Source organism: Rhinolophus sinicus, chromosome 17 (assembly GCF_057876585.1).
Source record: "Rhinolophus sinicus isolate RSI-liver-muscle chromosome 17, RSI-T2T, whole genome shotgun sequence".
In the NCBI taxonomy this organism is placed as follows: domain Eukaryota; kingdom Metazoa; phylum Chordata; class Mammalia; order Chiroptera; family Rhinolophidae; genus Rhinolophus; species Rhinolophus sinicus.
Genome location: NC_142517.1, coordinates 109,687,532 through 109,709,417, shown reverse-complemented (window position 1 = coordinate 109,709,417; position 21,886 = coordinate 109,687,532). Strand labels below are relative to the sequence as shown.

The 21,886-nt window shown below is 48.1% G+C and overlaps 1 protein-coding gene across 15 annotated transcripts in view; it reads right to left on the bottom strand.

Moving 5' to 3' along the window:
- IQSEC1 (IQ motif and Sec7 domain ArfGEF 1) overlaps window positions 1-21,886 on the bottom strand; it is a 486,955-nt gene that overhangs the window by 105,632 nt on the left and 359,437 nt on the right. For 2 of the 15 annotated variants that reach the window (XM_074334162.2, XM_074334241.2), the window contains exon 1: window positions 15,857-16,010. The exons of 12 other annotated variants lie outside the window; for them this stretch is intronic. In XM_074334162.2, the coding sequence (XP_074190263.1) occupies window positions 15,857-15,990 (134 nt within the window). In that variant the 5' untranslated portion in view covers window positions 15,991-16,010. Of the gene's footprint in view, window positions 1-25; window positions 169-15,856; window positions 16,011-21,886 lie in introns of those variants that run through there. One more of the 15 variants, XM_074334246.2, reaches the window with a different exon arrangement.

Sequence of the window (21,886 nt, the reverse complement as noted above, 5' to 3'; positions counted from 1 at the left end):
GGAGGGTGCTCCAGAAGGAGTGTACCTCAGGAAAAAACGGGGAAGGGAATATGCGTAGTCCGGAGTGTAGGGGAGAGGAGGCGGGGTCTGACAGCCGAGAGGACCAGACGGAAACCAGGCGGCTTCCTTTCGGATGCAGCAGGGAGCCGCGCACCGGGTCGGAGCAAGAGAGTCAGTGATCTGGGCTGTGTTTAGCAAGCGCCCCCTGGTGGCCAGAAGGGAACAGACAGGCGGTCAGAGGAACGCGGCTGCAGTGGTCCCGCGGAGAGGAAGCTGGGCGAGTGATGTAATGAGTCAGGAGACTGGAGTAACTGCTGGCCCTGACACGGAAGACTGTGTGACCTTGGGCAAAGTACTTCCCCTCTCACTGAGCTTTTGGGAGGAAGGGAGCTCCATTTTCTGCTCTGATATCTCATGACTCTGGACATTGGGGTCAGGTGGGAGTGGACAGTGGAGCCAGCAAGGAATGACAGATCAGAGATGAGAGGTGGACGTTTTGTTCAGCACTTTATGAGGCTTATTTAATTTACTTGAAGTAGAAAGTATTATCCCAATTTTATAGACAACGACACTGCGGCACATAGAGGGTAAGTCACCTGCCCACACTCACACAGCTGCTAAGTAGCCGGTTGAGATTTGAACACAGGCCTATGAGGCTGCAGAAGTCTAAGTGGATTGTGTGACCACCTGGATCTCCTGTCTTGAAGCATTTATCAAGCTCCTGAGGTGTTCCTGGAATATACAAGGCACTGGTGACAAACGAAACGAATAAGGAATGCTTCAGCTACTGGCAGGTCTTCCTCACCTTGTGGCAAGAGTGAGCCCATGGCACCTTATTGATGCTCACAGCTAACAGGACTGGAGTCACTGGGGGGGGGGGGGGCTTTTTGTGCAAAGCATGAGCCCCCACCCCAAACCCCGTGTTTCTCTCTTCCGTATTGTGGGAGGTTTTGTTTTTGAGAACTATGAATTTATAATTTCAAAAATATTTTAATAGAGCACTTAGAGGAAGAAAAGATGCTTATAGTTTTAATAATCCAAAATGCTCTACTACAGAAGCCACATCCTTTGTTATCAGTGCTAGGAGTGAGTTACTTGGTTGGTGGAAGGCAGGTGAGGGAAGTGAGAAGAGGGAGAATCTGTTCAGCCTGGGCAAGTCCCACTACCTTTCTCAACCTCGTTTGCATTCATTGTAAAACTGAACTGATGGTAAAAAAAAAAAAAGAAAAAAAGAAAATCCACCCTGCCTCCCTTCAAAGGCTGCTGTGAGGATCAACCACGATAATGTGTGAAAAGGTTATATAAAATGAGCCGTATACATATTTTTATTTCTGGAAGCCATGAAGGAAAATATTGATTAACTATATAAAAATGAAAACTTCAAAATGAAATTTTAAAATACCACGAAGTAAAAAAAAACAAATGGTAAACTTAAGAAAAAGTCTGCAGCACATATGACAAAAATTGAGGAAAATGAACTGAAAGGTAATTTCCCTGATACATAGGAGCTCTTGCAAATTGTTAGGGAAAAGATGACTAGCCAATTAGAAAAAGGAGCAAAAGATAGGAACAAGCAGTTCATAGAAATATATCCAATCTCCCTTGTAATTAAATGCATATTAAAGAAATGCAAATCAAAATACAACATCCTTGCCATTTAAAAAAATCTACCAACTTGCGAAAAAATGAACAAGTTTGATAATACTTTTGCTGTTGAAGGTGGGAAGAAATGAATGCATTCAAAAACACTGTCAAGTGAGTTGTAAGATGGTACAACTTTTCTCAAGGCAAAACTATACAATCCGAGGACAGTCAACACGGCATTCTGGGTAAGAGTAAGCAAACAAAGGAAAACACCTCTGGTGTCCAACAGGGAGGGACTGTATGAAGACACACCAGCACACTGGACTTTGTCCTGAGACAGACAGATCTCCACTAGACACATTTCTAGTGGACAAGGAAAGGGCAAGAAGACCATGTATGTTATGATCCCTTTTGTGTATATTTTAAAAGGTTATACATACATGGAATGTCCGAATTTCCCCCCCACAGTATACACACATACCAAAACAAACTATTATTGGTGGCTACCTTTTGGGAGAATGATGAGCTATGTGGAATGGGTAGGTGAGGAGCTTTAACCTTTCATTTTACACTTTTCTGAGGATTAGTTCATTTTTTTAAAGTCACCAGGGGTTATCTGAGCATAAGTACAGTCTCATGGGCCAATTAAATCTTTTTTACAGGTATTAAAAAAAAGTAACTGTTTTTTTGCATTATATGCATGAACTACTGTTTTGTTTGTTTTTCTGAAACTGGACATAGAGTTGGGAAGTCTGGTTTCCGGGGCCTGCTCTGACATGAGCTGGGGATAACTCCACGTGTGACCTGACGGGGGGATCATCTTCCTGCTGAGCCTCAGGATCCTCTCTATCTAGTGGGTAGGAAGCACGAGGTAAGATGAGTGCCAAGGCTCCTTATACCCCTGACTCCAGACCAGCCTGAGAACCTTTTCACTGAGAGAGCCAATCAGATATGGAAAGGCAGCAGGGGAGGTAGGGGGCTCCCAACCTTGGATTTGTGGGAGCAGAGGCCAAAGGTCTGCTGCCTTGGAGACACTGGCTTGCATAACTTCTAAGATCCCTCCTGACTTGCCAATATGCTGTTCCTTTTTCTTTCTCCCACTCACAGTGCCCCACCCGGAAACTCTTGGTTCACATTTCCTCTCCAGGTTATCTGTGGCAATGGTCCCATCTGTCAGGATTAGAGGCCAGTCTTATGGAGCTGGGACAGAAGACACAGCACTGGGCACCCACGTGGAGGTGAGATGTCAGTGGGACCAGACTCATCCTGGAAAGCAGCCATTGACCCATCCAGAGACCAGCCTCGGCCCCCATCCCGTCCCATCCTTTCCACAGGCAGCTCTCATCCTCATGGCCTCTCGGTTCACTCCCATCCCACTATCAGGCATCACCCAGAAGCTTCTGGGGCTCCCTGTTGCCCACCAATCCAAGTGGCCGCTCATCAGCTGAACATTCAAGGTTCTGCATTTTCTGGCCTCAATTTACCTATCTAGCTCTTCCTTCTGTCCATGATTGTCCCTTATATAAAGCAATTTTTCAATCACATCCCTTCCCTGCTCATGGCTCCCCGAGACCTGGAGGATAAAGCCTACGCTCTTGGAACTGGTGTCTGCCCCGACCTGGCTCCCTCTTCACTGCTTCCCCCAAAGTCAAGCTGTACTCGTGCCCTTTGAGCACACTGTGCCGTTTCATGAGAGTATTTGCACATACTATTCCCATGGTTTCCTCAATATGTAAAGAGTTCTTGCAAAACAGTACGAAAAACAAATGAACTCCAAAGAAAAATATCTGATTTTACTAGGTAGTTCAAAGGAAAAACATACAAATGGCCCATAAAAATGGCCTACAAAACATGCACAACCTTACTTATAAAGATGCGCAAATCATAATGATGAGATACCATTTTCACCCATCAAATGAGCAAAAATTCCCACAACGTGCATGTCCCTTTGTCTGTTAGCTGAAGTCCAAACCCACCCTTTACATCCAGCTGCAAAAATGTCACCACCTCTGGACATCTTGGCTCTCACAGTGCCCTGTATACCCTGAGACAATGCTTAAAACAGGGCTAGGCACATAGCAGAAATTCAGTGTTAGCAATTAATAATAAAAATAAAAATGGCCACACAGTTCTGGAACCATCAGCTAATCGGTCTATTAACTTCCCCAAAGTCCCTCAGCGCAAGGATGGTGTTGGAGTCACCTCTGCTTTGCCAGCACCAGCCCACGGTCTGCCACAGACCTGTGCACAATAAATAGGTGAGCAATGGGGCAGGTGAGGTGTGTGAGGCTGGAGCCAGGAATCAGCCCTCAGGGGCTACTCTGCTGGGGAGAGCAGGTGCTGTGGAGGAGGGGAGAGCCCAGATGGAGAGCCAGGTGGTGGGCACAGCCCCAGGAATGTAGTAACACAACCTCCACTACTCACTCTGTGTCAGGCAGGCATTGTGCTGGGCTCTTTGCCCACACTATCTCAACTCCTGGCAATTCTTCGAGATGGATGGTGCTCCCTCCATTTTACAGATGAGAAAACCAAGGCTCTGGGGGGTGACTTCCTAACTGGCTATCATTACCCCACGCTGCCTCTGTGCTGGCTTGTGGTACTCACAGGTGCATGGCTTTGGACATATCAGTTTCCCTATTTGGGCCTCTACTTTCCTATCTGAGAAATGGCTATACATTAATGTTTCTCAAACTTAAGATCTGGTGGATCCCTAGGAATACAGTCTGTAAGATTCATCAGATCCCACTTTAAAAGCCACTGCATCCAAAGTTAAATGATGCTATACCTCGATAACCACATATTCATAAACAATAGGAAAGGCAGCCACAGAAATCAGGCAGCAGAACTGTTTTTAGAGAGTCATCCAGGTAATCGGAACATATTTTTTGTGAAAGTGGGAAAGGTTGTCATCTTCATGAAAATAATATTTTTAAAATTGTCTATTGGTCAAATGGACAAAGGTGCCAAGATAATACATCAGAAAAAAAAAAAAGAGTTTCTTCATCAAATATCACTGGGACAAGTGGCTATCCACTTGCAAAAGGATGAATTGGGACCCCTATTTTCCATCACACATAAAAGTTAACTCAGTCATCAAAGACCTAAATATAAGAGTTAAAACTATAAAATTCTTAGAAGAAAACATAGGAGTAAATCTTTGTGACTTTGTGTTAGGCAATGATTTCTTAGCTTTGACACCAACTGCACAAGCCATAAAAGGAAAAATTGATATATTGGACTTCATCAAAATTCAAAACTCCTGCACTTCAAAAGGGACTATCAAGATGAAAAGGTAAGTCACAGATTGGGAGAAAATATTTTCAAATCATATAACCAAAAAGAGATTTACATTTAGAATATAAAAAGGACTCTGTGACTCGATAATAAGAAAACAATACAATTAAAAAACGGGCACAAGGTTTAAATAGATATTTCACCAAAGGAGATATATGAATGGCCAACAAGCATTCATATGCTCAACATCACTAGCCAGCTATCAAGGAAATGCAAACTCAAACCACAGTGAGGCACCACCTCACACCCACTCAGATGGCTATAATCAAAAGACAGACAATAACAAGTGTTGATGAGGATATAGAGAAATTGGAGTCCTCATACATTGCTCATGGGAGTGTAAAATAGTGCAGCTGCTGTGGAACACAGTTGGGTATTTCTTAAAAAGTTAAACACAGAGTTACTATATGACTGCAATTCCTTACCTAGGTAGCTATTCAAGGGAAATGAAAACATGTGTCTACATAAAAACTTGTGAGTATCCATAGCAGTATTGTTCATAATAGCCAAAATGTCCATCAACTGGGGACAACAGATAAACAACATGTGGCATATCCACACAAAGGAATATTATTCAGCAATAAAAAGGAATGAAGTACTGACACACTGCAACAGGGGTGAACCTTGAAAGCATCATGCTAAGTGACAGAAGCAAGACACAAAATATTATATACTATGCAATTCCATTTATATGAAACGCTCAGGAAGGCAAGTCTCTAGACAGAAAGTAGATAAGTGGTTGTTGGAGGCTAGGGGTAACAGAAAATAGTGCTTGTTTTCTTTTTCAGGATGGTAGAAATAATTTAAAATTGTGGTGATATACTAATAATCATGAAATTATACACTTAAAATGAGTGAGTTTTATGGTAGATAAATTATACCTTGACAAAGCTTTAAGAAAACACATGATGACTAAATGCAAAGCAAAATCCTAGATTGGGATAAAAACTTGACATAAAGGGCATTATTGAGACAACTGGTGGAATGCAACTATAAGTTGTATATTAGATCCTACTATGGTGTCAGTGTTAAATTTCCTGAATTTAACTATTGAACCATGGTTATATAAGGGAATGTCCTTGCTCTTAAGAAATACATGCTGAAGTACTATTCAAGAGTAAACTCATCACACTGCATGTTTGCAATGACCTCTCAAACAATTCTAGGAGAAGAAAATGAGAGAGCAAAGTCTGGTGAAATGTTTCTCATGATGAACTTGAGTGAAGGATACATGGGAGATTTTTTTTTTTTTGGTATTATTCTTATAAGTTTTCTTGAAGATTGAAATTATTACAAAATAACTCTTACAACTCTTAAAGAATCCACCATAAAAAAAAAAATGCATGGACTCCAAAAGGAGAAAAAGTACTGATCTAGTTGTGAACACAGCTCACACAGGGGATGCCCTGTTCACGACACGTCTGTGGGACCCTCAGAGAGAAGATGCAGCCAACAGCCAGAGGGCAGCGGTAGGACACATGCCTTTCCACAGCACTCATTCATTCACCCAGCAAATATGTATTGAGTGCCTACAATGTGCAAGGGAGGAGCTGTGAAGCAGACACACACAATCGCTGCCCTTGAGGTGCTGAGGTTCAGCTGGGGTGGGGGAGAGGGAAGGAGCTGTGGAAACACCTCAGCTGTACCCTGGTCCCAGCTCCCACTAGACACAGTGCCATGGAGGGCAGGTATTGGTGTCTGAATCATCTCTGTTCCCTGGATTATAAACATGTCAAGTTCTGTCCCCACACAGCAAAGAGGGTCGCAGCTTGGCAGTCTGGGGCCCACAGCCTTGAGGGCATAGCAGATACACTGGGCCATCTCAGATCAGCAGAGCGCAGAACCTAACCAGCAAGAGCAGGTGGTAGGCAGGGTAACTGCAGGCTGGAAGTGGGGAGGGGTGCAGGGATGGGAGTACCTCATTCCCCTCCCACCTCAAAGGCCCGCATGGGGCTATCCAAAGGGCTGGCCACATGCAAATCCCATGAGGTGGCCCCCTGCTATCTCCACTCCCACCCCTCCATGCTCAGAGATTGCTGCTCTTGGAGGTTTTGGGGATTCCTAAGCCAGGAGCCCCTGAATTATTTTTAGGGGATCTTGCATCCCTTATGCACACCCAACAGGGCTAGTAGACCAAACAAGTACTGTTTCATACATTAACATCTTTCAAACCAGAATAGATGCTGCTGCAATGAATAAAATTCATAGACTTTACATTCATCTAAAGTGGGTTCTTAGTAGCTAACCTTCATGTGTGTGTGGGGGTGGTCTAGGGAAATTTCTTACAGCGTTTGGTGATGACGAGGCACCCTCCTTTTACTGGGGGGTGCACTGGGGCCCCTCGCTAGACGTGGGGAGGACAAGGTTGGAGCGAGGGCCTTGCTCCAGAGGGTGAGGCCCTAGGGCTCCGTCTCAGCACATGTCCTTGTCCTGGCTGCATGTAGGACAGGGTGGGTCAGAGTCAAGCCTTTGGGAGGGGCTCCCACCCTGACCCCATGTGTTACCAGCCCGCCTGCCCCCAGCAGCCCCGCAGACCCTCCAGGGCAGTGACTGAGACGAGGCGAGTCCCTCCTAAGGTCCAAGCAGCCTGCTCAGGGGACCTGGATGACCCTGAAGGTGGGTGGCTGCGTGAAGGAGTCACTAAGAAGTGACTCCTGGCTCCCCACTTCTTAGCTGTGTGGTCTCAGAATGTAGTGGCTTACAACAAAGTGGTTTCTTATGGTGCATGACTGCAGGTTGGAAAACCTGGGCAGATACACTGGTCTCCCTGTGCTCACTCATTTGCTGCAACTCAGCTGGAGGGTCAGCTGGTCTGAAAGGTCCAAGATGGCCCTACTCGTGTGGCATAGTTGTTACTGGGGTACCTCAGCTCCCCTCCTCGTGCCCCAATCTCCCCAGCGGATAAGCCAGCTTCCGTCCATGACAATTTGAGGGCAGTTTTCCAAGAGCTTAAAAATGGAGCTGCCAGGCCTCTTGAGGCATAGTTGGTGCACTACAGAGCACTCAGAATGTGGTTAGTGGGGATGGAGAACCGAGGTTTTACATTTTTTTATTTAACTTTAACTAGTTAAAATTTAAATAGCTTCCATGCCTGGTGGCTTCTGTCCTAGGCAGTGGTGCCCTAGAGGCTTAGTGGGAACACAGAGAGAGTACGCTGAAGGGGAGCTGCTGGTTTAGACCACCCTCCATTCCCAGCTGGGATTTGGGGTCCCCCTCCCACCGAAAAGGCTGGAACACCTGGGCAAGCCTCAGTTCCCTCATCTGGTCGGCTCAGGGTTCCGTGGGCCTGGAGCTCCCTGCAGGGCAGGGTACACAAGCCAGGGACTCTATACAATGGGCAACAGAAGGGGTCTTCAAAAGTAATTTTACCAGGGTTGTTTTGGCTTTAGAACCTGCTCCCCTCACCCCAAACTTTGTAAAATAAGAACCCAGCAAAATCCTAATGATACACACTCTGCGGTTGTAAAATATGGCCACGGATTCCCTCTATCCTGGTACACAGGCCCCTCCACAGGGAACTTGTCCTCTCCCTGTCCCCTTGATCATCTGATTTTCTTTGCACAGTAGGCCAGTTCCGAAGCTGTGCCTCAAGAGGCCTGGCAGCTCCATTTTTAAGCTCTTGGAAAACTGCCCTCAAATTGTCATGGACGGAAGCTGGCTTATCTGCTGGGGAGATTGGGGCACGAGTAGAGGAGCTGAGGTACCTCAGTACCAACTATGCCACATGAGTGGGGCCATCTTGGACCTTTCAGACCAGCTGACCCTCCAGCTGAGTTGCAGCAAATGAGTGAGCACAGGGAGACCAGTGTTTTCCAACCTGCACAGTCATGCACCATAAGAAACCACTCTGTTGTAAGCCACTACATTTTGGGTGGTTTGTTACACAGCAAAAGCTAACAGAAACACATATAGCACATTCATCACGAGTGAGACTGCCCGGGAGAAGGCAACTGCTGGGGTGGGAGCACATGAGCCTCTCTCCACCCACCTTACCCACTACACTGGTTAGCCCTCCACATCCCAAAGGAAAGCTCAATTCTGGGTCCCCGTTCTGATGCTGCCACTTTCCAATTGGCAAGGAATGTGGACAAGTCACTTGGCTTGCCTCAGTTTCTCCAACTGCAAAATAGGGTGGATATTCCTAGCTGATGGGATTGCTGTGAGAATTAAATACAGTTGTGCTGATGCACAGTGGGCACTCAGAGAATGGCATGTCACCGAGAAGCTCACCGTGACAATATGAGACACAAGAGGATAACATGCTCTGTGTAGAGGGCCCGACAGTGCCCAACATACACGGACGCTCCATAAACAACAGCTATTACTATTACTTGTGTACAGAGGCCAGAGTCCAGTTTCTTCTTTGTGCAATGAGGATGTGGGCAGGATGCCCTCTGACGTGCTGTGAGGGCATCAGGGAGGCGGGCCTGTTTGCCTGGGAAGTCTTAGGGCGGCAAAGGAAGTGAGGAGTGGCTGTTTCCCCATCCAGCCGACTCCGGACCCTGGCCCTAAGCCAGGAGGGTGGTCACCTCCCTTTGACCACTTCCTCCAGAAATTCCCCAGGAAATGCCACTTTGAGTGAGGCACCCCATACCCTGAGCATTAGTCCAGCCTGCAGGCCCAAGTGCTTCACACTTCACACCCTCCCACTAAGATAACCCCAAGCAGAAACTAGTAGGCACAGTAATTAATATGCGGATATATATTTGTGTGTGTGTGTGCATATGTATATATATATGTGTGTGTGTGTATATGTATATATGTATTGCTGATTTGATAACAAATGCATTTGTCTACCTAAGAAAACAACAGCGAAGCTGGTAGTGGTTGAGAACAAGGGTCTGTAGCGTACCACAGCTGTATGTCCCAGGGCCCCTCCTCTCTACACACATGGCACCAGCCTCCGGCCTCATTCTCTGCCTCCAGTCTCGCCCCTATTGGTCAGTCCTCCACCCCAAGACATCCTCTTCAAACTCACATCTGATTACTGTAAAGCAGTGGGGCAGATGGTGAAGAACCTGGGCTTTGGGGTCAAGCAGCTTTGGAGTTTGAGGCCATTTGCTAATGGTGTGACCTTGGGCAAGTGACTGCATCTCCTTAAGCCTTGGTTTTCTTATCTGCAAAATCAGGATCATAAGAAACCCTACCTGATGAGGCTGACAGGAAGGCATGACGCATGTCAAGTCACCTTGCACTGCACCTGGCAGGTCTTATCACATCACACTGGTGGATGTTTCTGCCTGCCCAGCCTCCATTCTCACTTTGAGTGAGGCACCCCAATTTTCTTTGGTGAATCCCCCTCCTCCACTCTTAGTTCATACAGTTTGTCACCTGACTCCACCCCTAACTCCAGACTATCCCGCCCCCTTGCCAAAGTGATTGGCCCAGGGGTGGGCATGTGACCCAAAATAGGCCACTGGGAGTCTGCCCTGGGAGTTCTGCTGGGATCATTAGCTATAAGAGGATTGTAAGCCTGGAGCAGCAGGAGCCATCCTGGACAGAGAGGCTGCCTGGGAGTGAAGTCATGAGACATGAAAGAAGAGAAAAAGACACCAGTGTCTGGAGACAAAGTTTAAGCCCCAAATCAAATTGTACCTGAAGCCCTGTCCATTTCAGAAATAGAGGGCAATAAATTCAGCCTTTGGCTAGTAAGTCTGGGTTCTGTTTGTTTCTTTATTTTTATCCCTTGCAACCAAAAAAGTACTAGTTACTACAGCCTCCCTGCTCAGACCCCCGATGGCTCCTCTGTGTTCACAGAGAGAGTCCAGCACTCCAGCTCTGGTGCCACCTGCCTTCCTTTTTGACCTCGACTCTGGCCCTCAACCCTCCCAGACCCCATGCCACACATTACTGACAGCCATTACCTAAACACACCGTGTGGACTCAGCCAACAGCTTCCACCCAATATCTCCTCCACTCTCTCCACTTGCTCAGGTCCTGCTCACACTCCAGGTCCAGCTCAGATGTCACCTCCCCCAGAAATTCCCCTAAAGACCCCTCCACCACTCTGAAGTATCAGTGTCACCTACCTCTGTCTTCCTCCCACTCTCTAATTATATCCTTGCAGTTAAGTCCACTTCGTTTTTACCTGTTCAAAAATCACTACCTCACTGTATTGTTTAAGAAATAAACATCTTGAATTGACTTAGAATTTGACCAATTCAAAATTGGTTTTAACTTGCCAAGTGCATTTCCTGAACCACAGGCCTTACTGGTGCATGCAGGACCAAATGAGCCAGCACCTGTCCTTGGGGGACTTGAATCTGAAGGAAACAATTTCCAATTTGGCTCAAGCCCAGGGTTGCAAAGATGACAGTTTTTAAAATGTTATAATCAAACCAAGAACATGAATTTGACTTGGGGATAGTAATCAGTGACATTTATCAAGCCACTGCTTCACTGCATGTGGCATGCTCGAGCATATGTAACTTAATCCACACCCTGTGAAGTCCTGTCCCACATTGATAGATGAGGAAACTGAGGTTAAGGGAGGTTGCCCCAAGGGGTTACAGCACCAAATGGGCTGGGATCTGACCCGTCTTCCTGTTCCCCCCCAGCTGATCTCCGCAATGTGCGAACACACTGTTTAGGGGCAGCTTGGAAGTGGATTAAAAATTTGTCACTTAAAGCTCAGAACCGCTGGCTGCTCACGAGCCACCCACGCTCACTTCTGCACGGGACCTCTGCCTCTGGCTATGACATGACCCCTGTTTTGCAGGCATCAGGTTTCAGAGTTACTGTGTTTGCTTCCGGCTGCCAGTGTGATCAGAGTCTTGGTGGTTAGTCTGCTAGGAAGGTGTTTCAACACAGAACTGTGTTGAATATGGTGACTTCCCCATACGTTCCTGCCAAGGGTGGCATCCCAGTAGCCTCTAGAAGGCAGATCAGAGGAACTGAGCCTAGTCAATGGGTGAGTCCCAAATTCTAAGTGTGTGGGGAAATATGCTTGACTTATTTATAAAAGACCTATTCCAGTACCTGTTTCATTCTCTGCAAAGTGGGGATGAGGAAACTCCAGGGGCTGTTGTGTGGCTGGAGTGAGGCACCATATGGAAAGCTACAGTGCTCATTCTTTCATGTCCTCCCAGCCTTGAAGCTGGGCCACCTGTCACGCGCCTGCAGGCTCAGCCATCCCCTCGCCCTTGCTCAGGCACCCCTCCTGATCTCTGAGCCCCACTAGGAGCTTTGGGAACCGGTACAGCCAGGTCAGCCCCACTGTGGATGGGCCCTAAGCCAACCTGAGCCCCACTCCTCACTTCTCATTCTCTAGGCAACTCCTTTGCCCTCAAAATGTAGCTCAGCTGCCACCTCTTCTAGGGAGCCTTTGGAGCACCTGTCCGGACGTGCACTCTGGTGCTCCAGCTGGGCTTCCATGGGCCTGGCAGTGCCCCTTATCTCAGCACTGTGTGGTGACTTCCTCTTTTCTTGTTCCATCCCCCAGGGTACTGTCAACACCCCCAAGACATAAACAGCATGTTGCTCACCAAGCAGGTCTGTCGCACAGTCGGCCAGGCACAGAGCCAGGAACCCTATAGGGAGTGGGCCTCTCTCAAAGGCCCACAAAAGCCAGCAAGGAGGAAAGCAGAGGTGACCCCTAAGGTTACCCCTACACTCTGCAGTTCCATGAGCCAATGAACAAAGCCCCTTTTCTGTGTAAGCCTGTTGGATTTGGATTTTCTCTCTTTCAACTAGAAGGGTCCTCAATGACAAACTGAGGCTTGGTAAGGTGACCTGGCACACACAAGGTCACATGGTTACGAAGGTAGCAGAGCTGTGACTCACACCAAAGTCTGGGCTCTCCTGCTTCAGCAGCCTGACCACGCCCCAAAGTCCAGGCCCAGATGACAGCTGGGCACAGCCTGGACACTCCCCTCTGCCCAGCAGTACACCTCTTCCCCAGAAACAGCCGAAGCAACACTGATATGGATTTCTAGGCATTGGTTTGCTCATCCATCAACTGGAGTTAATGAATCCCCCCACCCTACCCCCTACACACAAACATACACAGACTTTCGGTGACAGTCAAAGGGCACCTCACACTGCCTGGCCATCCAGGACTCAGTGAGTGGACGCCACAGTGTGGACCATCCGCCTGCCCTCCTCGTCTGTCTGACGGCCTGCAGACCCTGCTCAGCAGACCCCTGCTCCAGCTCGGGCTCATGTCTGCCCTATGCATACCCCGCCCATACATGACTGACCCTCCTGGCCTAGTAGTAACTCTACTTCTGGCCAGGGGTCTTGAAGGCTGAACTCCTCGAGCTCTTTGATGGTGGGGGTGGGGTCCTGCATACTCCCCACTCACTCTAAGCCCAGAAGAGGGTCTCCAAGTTGGATGAGGCTGGCAGGCCTCTGGGAGATGGGGGGCTCATTTCCCAGGAAAGGGTCATCTGGAGAGTATTCAGGGACACACAGGCAGCCTCTTATGCAGGAGACCCCTCATGCTTCCAAGGATGCAGGCTTTTCAAGGTGCAAAGGGGGAGGGCAGGGGCAGGCCTGCCAAGCCAGAATTTATTTGGTGATCACGAAGCAATCTCCTTTTATGCTCGAGCAAGTAGAGGCTCAGGAAAGGCCTGTGATTTGACCAGGCTAGCACAGGAGGGGTGTAGAGCCTGGACCTAACCAGGCTTTGTTGGACACTATCATCTACACAGCACATCCCACTCAGAGGTTAGGAGCACATCCACTGTTACGTTGAGCATAAAGGATCTCTCTTAGCAGAGCCACGCTGAGGAGGGTCACGTTATAACTGAGACTTGGCATGGACACTTCCAGATGTTTCCAGGGAAGGACAGGCTGTGGATGCTGTCTCTCCTCAAAGCCTGGATTTCTCTCCCTGCTCCCGACGACAGAACCAGCCCGCTCGCTGTGCTCTGCTCAGAGCCCCAGGACCCCGCAGCCCCAGCAGGCCTCAGGCGTTCTCTGTCCGCCACCTGCTCTCTAAATCAACTGCAAACCCACCCACTTCTTTTGTACTGTTTACCTTTGCTGCATCCTAAGCACTGGTATCTGTGACATTGTGAATCTGGTGTGTTGGCTGCTTTTGTTGCCTGATGAGCAACGTGTATCTACAAAAATAAAACATGCCCGACCAGACCCCCTCCCTTGTTGTCTACCCCTTTCTCCTTTTTATCTGGTTTCTTTATCATTTTTGCATCTCCAGAGACAACACAATGCTTGGCTCACAGTAGGTACTCAGCACACAGTAGGTGAAGAATGATTAAATTCATGAACGAGTGAGGTGCCTGACCCTGCATGGAGTCCTGGAGGACTTCAAGCCTCCTGACTCCTCCTGGCCAGTTCACAGCTGAGGACATGGAACCTCGGGGGGGGGGGGGGGGGGGAAGGAGCTTCTCTGAGGTCCCCGGGGGGCCAACAGAAACACCTGCTCCACAACCCAGCTATCCTAGCTCTTGGTCATGCACTTTCTGCCTTGTCCTCAGGGCGTCCTCTGCCCAGCTGGACTGAAATGGACCTTCCCTTCGGCCTCTCAGAAAGGCACCACCTGGCTAGGCTCCCCAGCTTGTGCCTTGAAGCCTAACAAAGGCAGGTCACTGCCAGAGAGCACCAAACTGAAGACTGGAGCCTGCGCTCTGAGCTGCGTGACCGCTGGGGTCCTCCTATAGCCCCTGGCCACTGGGGTCATCAGGGGCTCTACAGATGGGTCAGAGGATGCCTCTGCTGACTGAGCTCAGAAAGCAGCCCTGGGAGCTCTCACTCCTGTCACCTAACCTCCCCTCACTCTTAGGTGCCAGTGGGGCAGACAGCCCTCTCCTTAGCTCTGGAGTCCAACCCACTGCTGATGGAAAAGCTGAGACCCAGTAATGGGGAAGTCATGAGCTCACTCATCCCTGCCCCCTGCACCCCAGACAGAGGCCACATGATGCACTGAGGGGCTCAGAGTCACTCTGGGTTCAAATCCCAGCTCCCCAACTTACAACCACTGTGGGACATTGCAAGGACATCCTGACAATTCTGGGCCCTGAGTTGCCACATAACCAGCAGTGGTAGTCATTCCCCTTTCCAGGTTGTTGCAAGGGTTAGCTGGGGAAGCAGGACTAGGTGGGGAGTCTCCCTGAAGGGCAGGTGGCCCCAGGTCCCCATCTCATCAAAGGGGACTTCCCAAGGGACAGCACCAAAGAGCATCACCAAATCTCTCATTCTGTGTTCAAAGCTGCCCCACCCACCTAGGGACTGTCCCTCAAGTCCCTCCCAGCCTCGGGGGTCTGCAGGCCTTCAAGGTTCTACTCTGGATCATTTCAGAAAGAAGCTGAAGTTGTCAGCTTGACCTCATGGGGACCCCAGGGGACACTGCACAGATGGGGAAATGGCCCTGGGGAGTTACTGAAGGGGAGACCTGCCCAAGGTCGACCCTAATGGACTGACAGATGGCAGGAAATGCGGGGGGGGGGGGGGGGAAGGAACCTGAGGAAGCCTTCTGCTCCCTCTGCCCAAACCCCCATGTGCTTGAAGCTTATGCTCCAGGAGGTAAGGGGGTAGCAGTTGGAGAAGGAAACGACACCAACCACACTCCAGGAGCCCTGGAAAACTGTGTGACCTTTGCAGGCCTGTTTACTCAACTGTAAAATAGGGTTGTCAAGAGTCCCTCTTTCTTAGGGTTGTTGTGAGGTCTCCAGGCAAAGAACAAACCAGCCTGAGGGTCTTTGGACTGTCTACCCTCACCTATGCCTCACGCTGGTCTAATGCCCAAGGGAGTGAGAAAACTTCCCTCACGCAGCTAAGGCTGCCTTTCAGGCAGCTGTGGGGAAACACCTTGGGTTCCTGAGCCCAGGGTGGGCCTGTGTGTCATCCAGGCAGTGAGAACAGATTGAAGAAAACAGTTCCAAGAAACAACAAAAACCCTGACGAGAACCCAGAGACCCTAAGCACGGCAGGCTGCCCTGACAACTGGCAGCTCTTTACAGGTTTCTCAGGTAGTCGAGACCCCCTCCCTGCCCTGGGCCAGGCGGCTGGTACTCACAGTGTCACAGGGGATGGGGCGGAGGTCTTCCTGAAGCCCCAGCGCCCTGCCTGTCTCCACGGTCCTTGGGGAGAAGCTGTGGGCCACCCCTCTGCAGGGCCTGAAGTCTGACTTCCTCCCTGCTCAGCCAGCATCCGGGAAACCACGCCCCGGGGAGAGAGTGCCAGGCACCCTGGGGCCCCTGCCTGCCCTCCCACTGGGCCCCAGACACTGTCCAGGCGGCTGCTTCCAGGTCTGGCCAGTCCAAATGGCCTCAACAGGCAGGCCCCAGAGGCTCTGGTCAATAAATAATACAGCTCCTTCCCTGGCCGGTCTCTCGTGGCCGATCGCGTTTCGCGGCCACTCGAGTTTCTGCGAGGCTGCTTTGTTCAGAACACTGGGCCACTCTGGGTCTCCGACCACTCCGGTGCTAACATTCTCACTGAGGGTCAGCATGAACAAGCAGGACAAAGATAGCCCTGGAGAAAGGCTGCCCTACTTACTCTGAAAGCAGCTCTAGCCTAAATGGGACCCAGGGTGGCAGTCAGCCTGGTCTCCTCTGGCCAGGCCAGGCTCAGAGGTCTCCGTGCACTCAGCTCCCCACACTGCTGGTGCCACCCAAGGCCTTTTCACCTTTGCCCCCGTCTGTCCACCCCCATTCCTAGAGGCCATCCCAGGCCCCTCCTCCAGGAAGCCTCTCCTTCCATCTGAATTCCCGGTTGCTGGTCTGTCTCCTTTGGGTATCAATCATCATCCCTCTTCTAGACAGTGGCCACCGCCTCCTAACTAGTCTCTCCATTCCCCCAGCCCCTGCCCCTCCCTCTCCACAGTCTCATTTCCTCAAAGCAGCCTGAGTGATTGTTTCAGAAACAGAAAGCACATCATGTCATTAACCTGCTTAAAACCTTGCACTGTCTGTCCCTTCACCTCAGTACACTCTCAAGCCCTCAAAAGGATCTGGCCTTGCACATTCCTCCCTGACTCCTGCCCAGCGTCCCCAGTGTTCTTCAGGCACCCTCCTGCCTCAGGGCCTTTGCACCTGCTATTTGTTGTCTCTTCCCCAGATCTTCACGAGATCACTCCTTCCTGCTACTCTCAACTCAAGGCCACCTTCTCAGAAAGGCCTTATTTGCTTTTCTTTAAAAAGCTGTTTTATCAAGATATAATCCACTTTCCATAAAATTCACTCATTTAACATGTACAATTCAATGATTTCAGTATATTCAGAGAGCTGTACAAATATCACCACAATTTAGAACATTTTGATCTTTGAGACCCTATACTAATTAAGCAATCACTCTCGTTCTTCCTGTGCCCAGTCTAGATAAATACTCATTTACTGTCTCTACGGACTTAACTACTGTGGACACTCACATACACGTACATGGAACCACACACTCTGTGGTCTTCTATGACTAGCTTATTTCACTCAGCACAAGGTTTTCAAGGTTTATCCATGTCACATCAGCACTTCTTTCCTTTTTATGGCTGCATAACTTTCCATTGCATGGATGGACCGCATCAGTTATGAGAGTTGGGACAGGCCTTTCTTTTATCTTCCTTTTTATTTTTTGAGTTTGACAAATTTATTGGTATTTTAGTAAAGACATTCATCTCAGTTGTTTCTCTCTCCCATCTTGACCTTCGGTTAATATTGCATTTAAGTCAAGAAAAGAATATGTAGGATTATTCAACATAAACGGTAAAATGGACAAAAATGAAGTCTGCCTTCATTAAAGCAAGTTAAGTTCATGTATCTTGATATAATTAAACCAGGTAAGTAAGAATGAATAGTTCTATACATGTTTCCATTGTTTGACTTGGGGCTTACTCTAATTTAAATGCAAGTGAACAAGTGTTAGGAATACATACATGCTGCTTCTCTGGAGTTATTGATTATTAAAAGGACTGAGTTATTACTTAGTTACCACCAGTAGACAATTTGAAGCTGCCTGCGAGAACGAAGTATGACAGTAAGTTCATGAGCCTGTTGCAACGCTGCTGTCAACCTTTTTTGATATCAGAGGGATTATTCATCATGAATTTGTACCAACTGGACAAAGACCTAACCACGTTTACTATTTGGAAGTGCTGAAAAGGCTGCTTGAAAAAGTTAGACAAAAATGACCTGAACTTTTCACCAACAATTCATGGCTCTTGCATCACAACAATGCACCAGCTCACACAGCACTGTCTGTGGGGGAGTTTTTAGCCAGTAAACAAATAACTGTATTGGAACACCCTCCCTACTCACCTGACCTGGCCCCCAACAACTTCTTTCTTTACCCAAAGATAAAGGAAATATTGAAAGGAAGATACTTTGATGACATTCAAGACATCAAGGGTAATATGATGACAGTTCTGATGGCCATTGCAGAAAGAGTTCCAAAATTGCTTTGAAGGGTGGTCTAGGCACTGGTGTCAGTGCATAGCTTCCCAAGGGGAGTACTTCGAAGGTGACTGTAGTGATATTCAGCAATGAGGTATGTAGCACTTTTTTTAGGATGAGTTTGCGAACTTATAATTGTCCTACCTCGTATAACATTGTAGTTTTTTGAGGAAATCATTATACTGCATTTTTCTTTTATCTATGACTATGCTTTTAAAGATGTGGTTAACTGTCACATTAAAATAGAATTCATATGCAATACAAAGTACAAACAACAACAAACACCCCTACTACACACAGCTTAACAAAATGGTGGAAGATTCCATAAAATGTTTAAAGATGCATTTACTTTGCTTCTATTTTTAGTACCTAAAACGTACTTTTGAGAAGCCACTGCTTACTATGTGCTATATGTACTATGTACTACAGCATGATTTAAGTATATACATAGTATGTTCAAATCAAATTGGTTTTCACAAGTAAGTAACTTAAATGTTTCGACAAAGTTACAAAAAGTGCATCTTTTTCATTTTCCATCTTCATACAATGTTGACTTTTTTGGTGTTTGTTACCTTTTAAAAACAAAACAGCCAAATATTTAAGTACTATATACATTTACAAATTTTTGTGGTGGTTGGTATTTTAAAAGAAATAGCTTCCTTATGACTTGCCTCAAGATCTGGTGGAAATGCTTAAGGAGCTAGCTATAGCTATAACAAAACCCAAGAGAAGCACATTCAAAATACCGACTTACTTTGGTAGCAAATGGTTGTTCTTTGAAGACTAATGAAGGTAGATAAGACCCTTTCCGGTGAAGTGGCCTATTTCAAATACTCAACAGTTTACATTAAATTAAGAAACAAAAATTTTTTAAAGAGCTAAGCATCTGTATCCACTGGTAGCAATGCAATATCTAGTTTATGACTTGAAAGAAAACAAATGCCCAGTAGGAAAACAAGCAATATTTTAATTTTATCTAATTAATAGTCCAGTCACATTTCAGTCAATAGTCCAGTAACATTTTCCTACCAATACAATACTCCCTTCTCTTTAAGGCTGTTTCCTGGGAGCCAGAAAGTTTAGGTTAACGAGGTAGTTAAGTTAGAGAGGAATTGCTTGCAGTTTAAACAGACAATAACTTTTTGCTTCCCTATTAAAGTGCTGATAGTTATGTCTAAAAATAGATATAATTCTTAAAAAGGTACCATTTCTGATTTTTAAAAAATTATCTGTAACCTTTGGAAACTAATCACACGAAACTACAAAATTAGCAACTGTCTTGAAGTCTGTATATAAAACATAAATTACCTCTAATTTCAAACTCTCATTTATTAGTGTACCACTCAATCTTAAAAATAAATAAATAAATAAAAGGCGGCTCCAAAGATAGCCTTGTACCATTCTTTAAAAAGGAAACTGTTCCTTTTAACTTTACATCCACCACACCCCAATTTCAAAACACATCGTTTGTCTTGGTCCTGGACATTTCCAAGATGAGATTTCGTATTCTGCTCCCATAGCTTCTGGTCCTCAGAAACCACATGCTTTCCTTTACTGAAGGTGTTTGGTCCTGCTCATGCTGGTGCATCCCGTCCAGTATTTTTCATTCTCATCTTTGCTTCTGGAGGCATTTCCTCTGCTTCTCTCCCTTTGTCTTCAACAGAAGCTGCTGCTACTGAAAGAGCAAGAGCTGGAAGCATTTCTTTAGGCTGACTTGATCCAAGTTTGATGGCTACGGCTGGGGCTTTCTTTGTCCTCTGACTGTTCATGGCGAGTCCAAACTTGGAGGTCTTTGCAGGCCTTGTTGGGAGGTCTGCAGCGCCTTCTTCAGTGGATTGCTTCTCAGTGCTGAGACTGGAACTGTCCCCTCCATTACTGGAAGAAAGAGTCTTACTTTTCAGAGGTTTATCTGCTTCTTCTTCAGGTCCTCTGGCAGCTCCAACTCGCTGCGGCTTCTCCTCCCACCTTCCCATCCACCATTTTCCCGCCACGAGGGAGAGGCCTTTCTTGACCACCCCAGGTCACATGGCTCCTTCTGCTGCACTATCACCCCTCCTAGTTGTATCCTCTTGCCTCTAACCCCTGTTTCAAGACATCTTCATCTACTTGTTTTGTTTATTGCTTCTTTCCTGACTGAATGTCAGTTCTGTGAGGCCCAGGCTGTCCACCTGACTTATGGCTGTACCCCAGGGCCTAGCACAGGCCTGGCACACAGTAGGTGCTCAGCCTTTTCCACAGTCTACTGTGCTTGCTTGTGCCCTGCCGGACCTGAGCTCTCTGAGGACAGCACCTTACTCATCAATATCCCTGGAATGAAACTAGTAACACAAGGTACTCGGGCCCCAGGTGTGTTGTCCTGGAGGGGTGCTCCTCACAGTGGGTGTCAGCTGGTCAAGGTAGAATGTATACTGAGCAACTGGCATCGTGCCACACATACAGTAGGTCCTCAGCTCTGCACAGACTCCATGTGGGGGCGGGCAATGGAGCAGCATGCGGCAGGGAGGTGGGGGCAGGCAATGGAGCAGCATGCGGCAGGGAGGTGGGGGCAGGGGGCCGGCCTACAGGGTTGAGTGCTGCAAGTCCCATGGATGCAGGGTAGAGTGGCCACCAGAAGGACCCTGTGTACCTTGGGCAGTGCCCAGAACAAAGGGGCACAGCGTAAGCTCTGCTCTGCAGCATACTGGGCTCTGGGCCCTGCCCACAGAGGGACAGGGGACTGAAAACCCATCTTTGGCCTCAGGTAGTTCTGGCCACTGCAGGATAGGGGGGCAGATGGGTTGGGGGCCCAGAATGCAGGCCCCAGTGTGATTGTGTGGGGGAGGCATCATGGGGAGAGAGATGCCAGCTCCAAGTGGGAAAGAGTCTCCCTGCATCAGAGCTGCCCACACATGGCCCAGGCTAGGAGGCCGTGAGCTCCCTGTCCCAGGAGGTACATGCACTGGCCTCTTATTGAGGGGTGTCAGACGGCTAATTGTACTGGAAGTGACCGGGAAGATCCCCGAGCCTGGCTGCCAGCTGCTCCCCACTTCTCAGATGCACCACAGTGGAGACGGGCCGGGGGCAGGGTCTGCTCAGCTGAGGCCCTACCCTACCCTCAGTCAGGATCCTAGGTGGGCTGCCCCTTGCCACACGGCAGCTCAAATGCCCCACTGGCCCTTGAGGTACAAAAAGTGACCTTTTGTTCCCAAAATAAGGCCACATGCAAAAGCGATTTTCCTGCGTGATGCCAGAAGCTGAGACTTACTAGTACCACAGAGTAAGGCCTGTGACAGGCAAGCCTGGAGGTGTGTGCTTAGAGACAGAGCGTCAACACAGCACCCACCCCAACCCAGGCGGGCCAACAGGCATTGACTCATTTAATCTCAAAACAACCCTAAATGGCTTTAATGCAGTAGAAAGGGGTTGAGCCAAGTTTCACACTCAGGTGGGCTCGACTGCCAAGCCCACTTTCTCCCCACTTCATCCTTCTGCCTCCCCCAGTGCTGAGACGAAAAGGGAAGAAGGGGACAGGCATCAGTGGGTGCTCCCTGGGTGCTGAGCCAACAGAACCCCTGTAGAACCTCCCCAAGAACCCTGCCCACATAGCACTGCTCTCGTTTTACAGGAGGAAACAGGCCCAGAGAAGTTTAGCAACTTGCTGGCCACTGTACATCTCACAACCT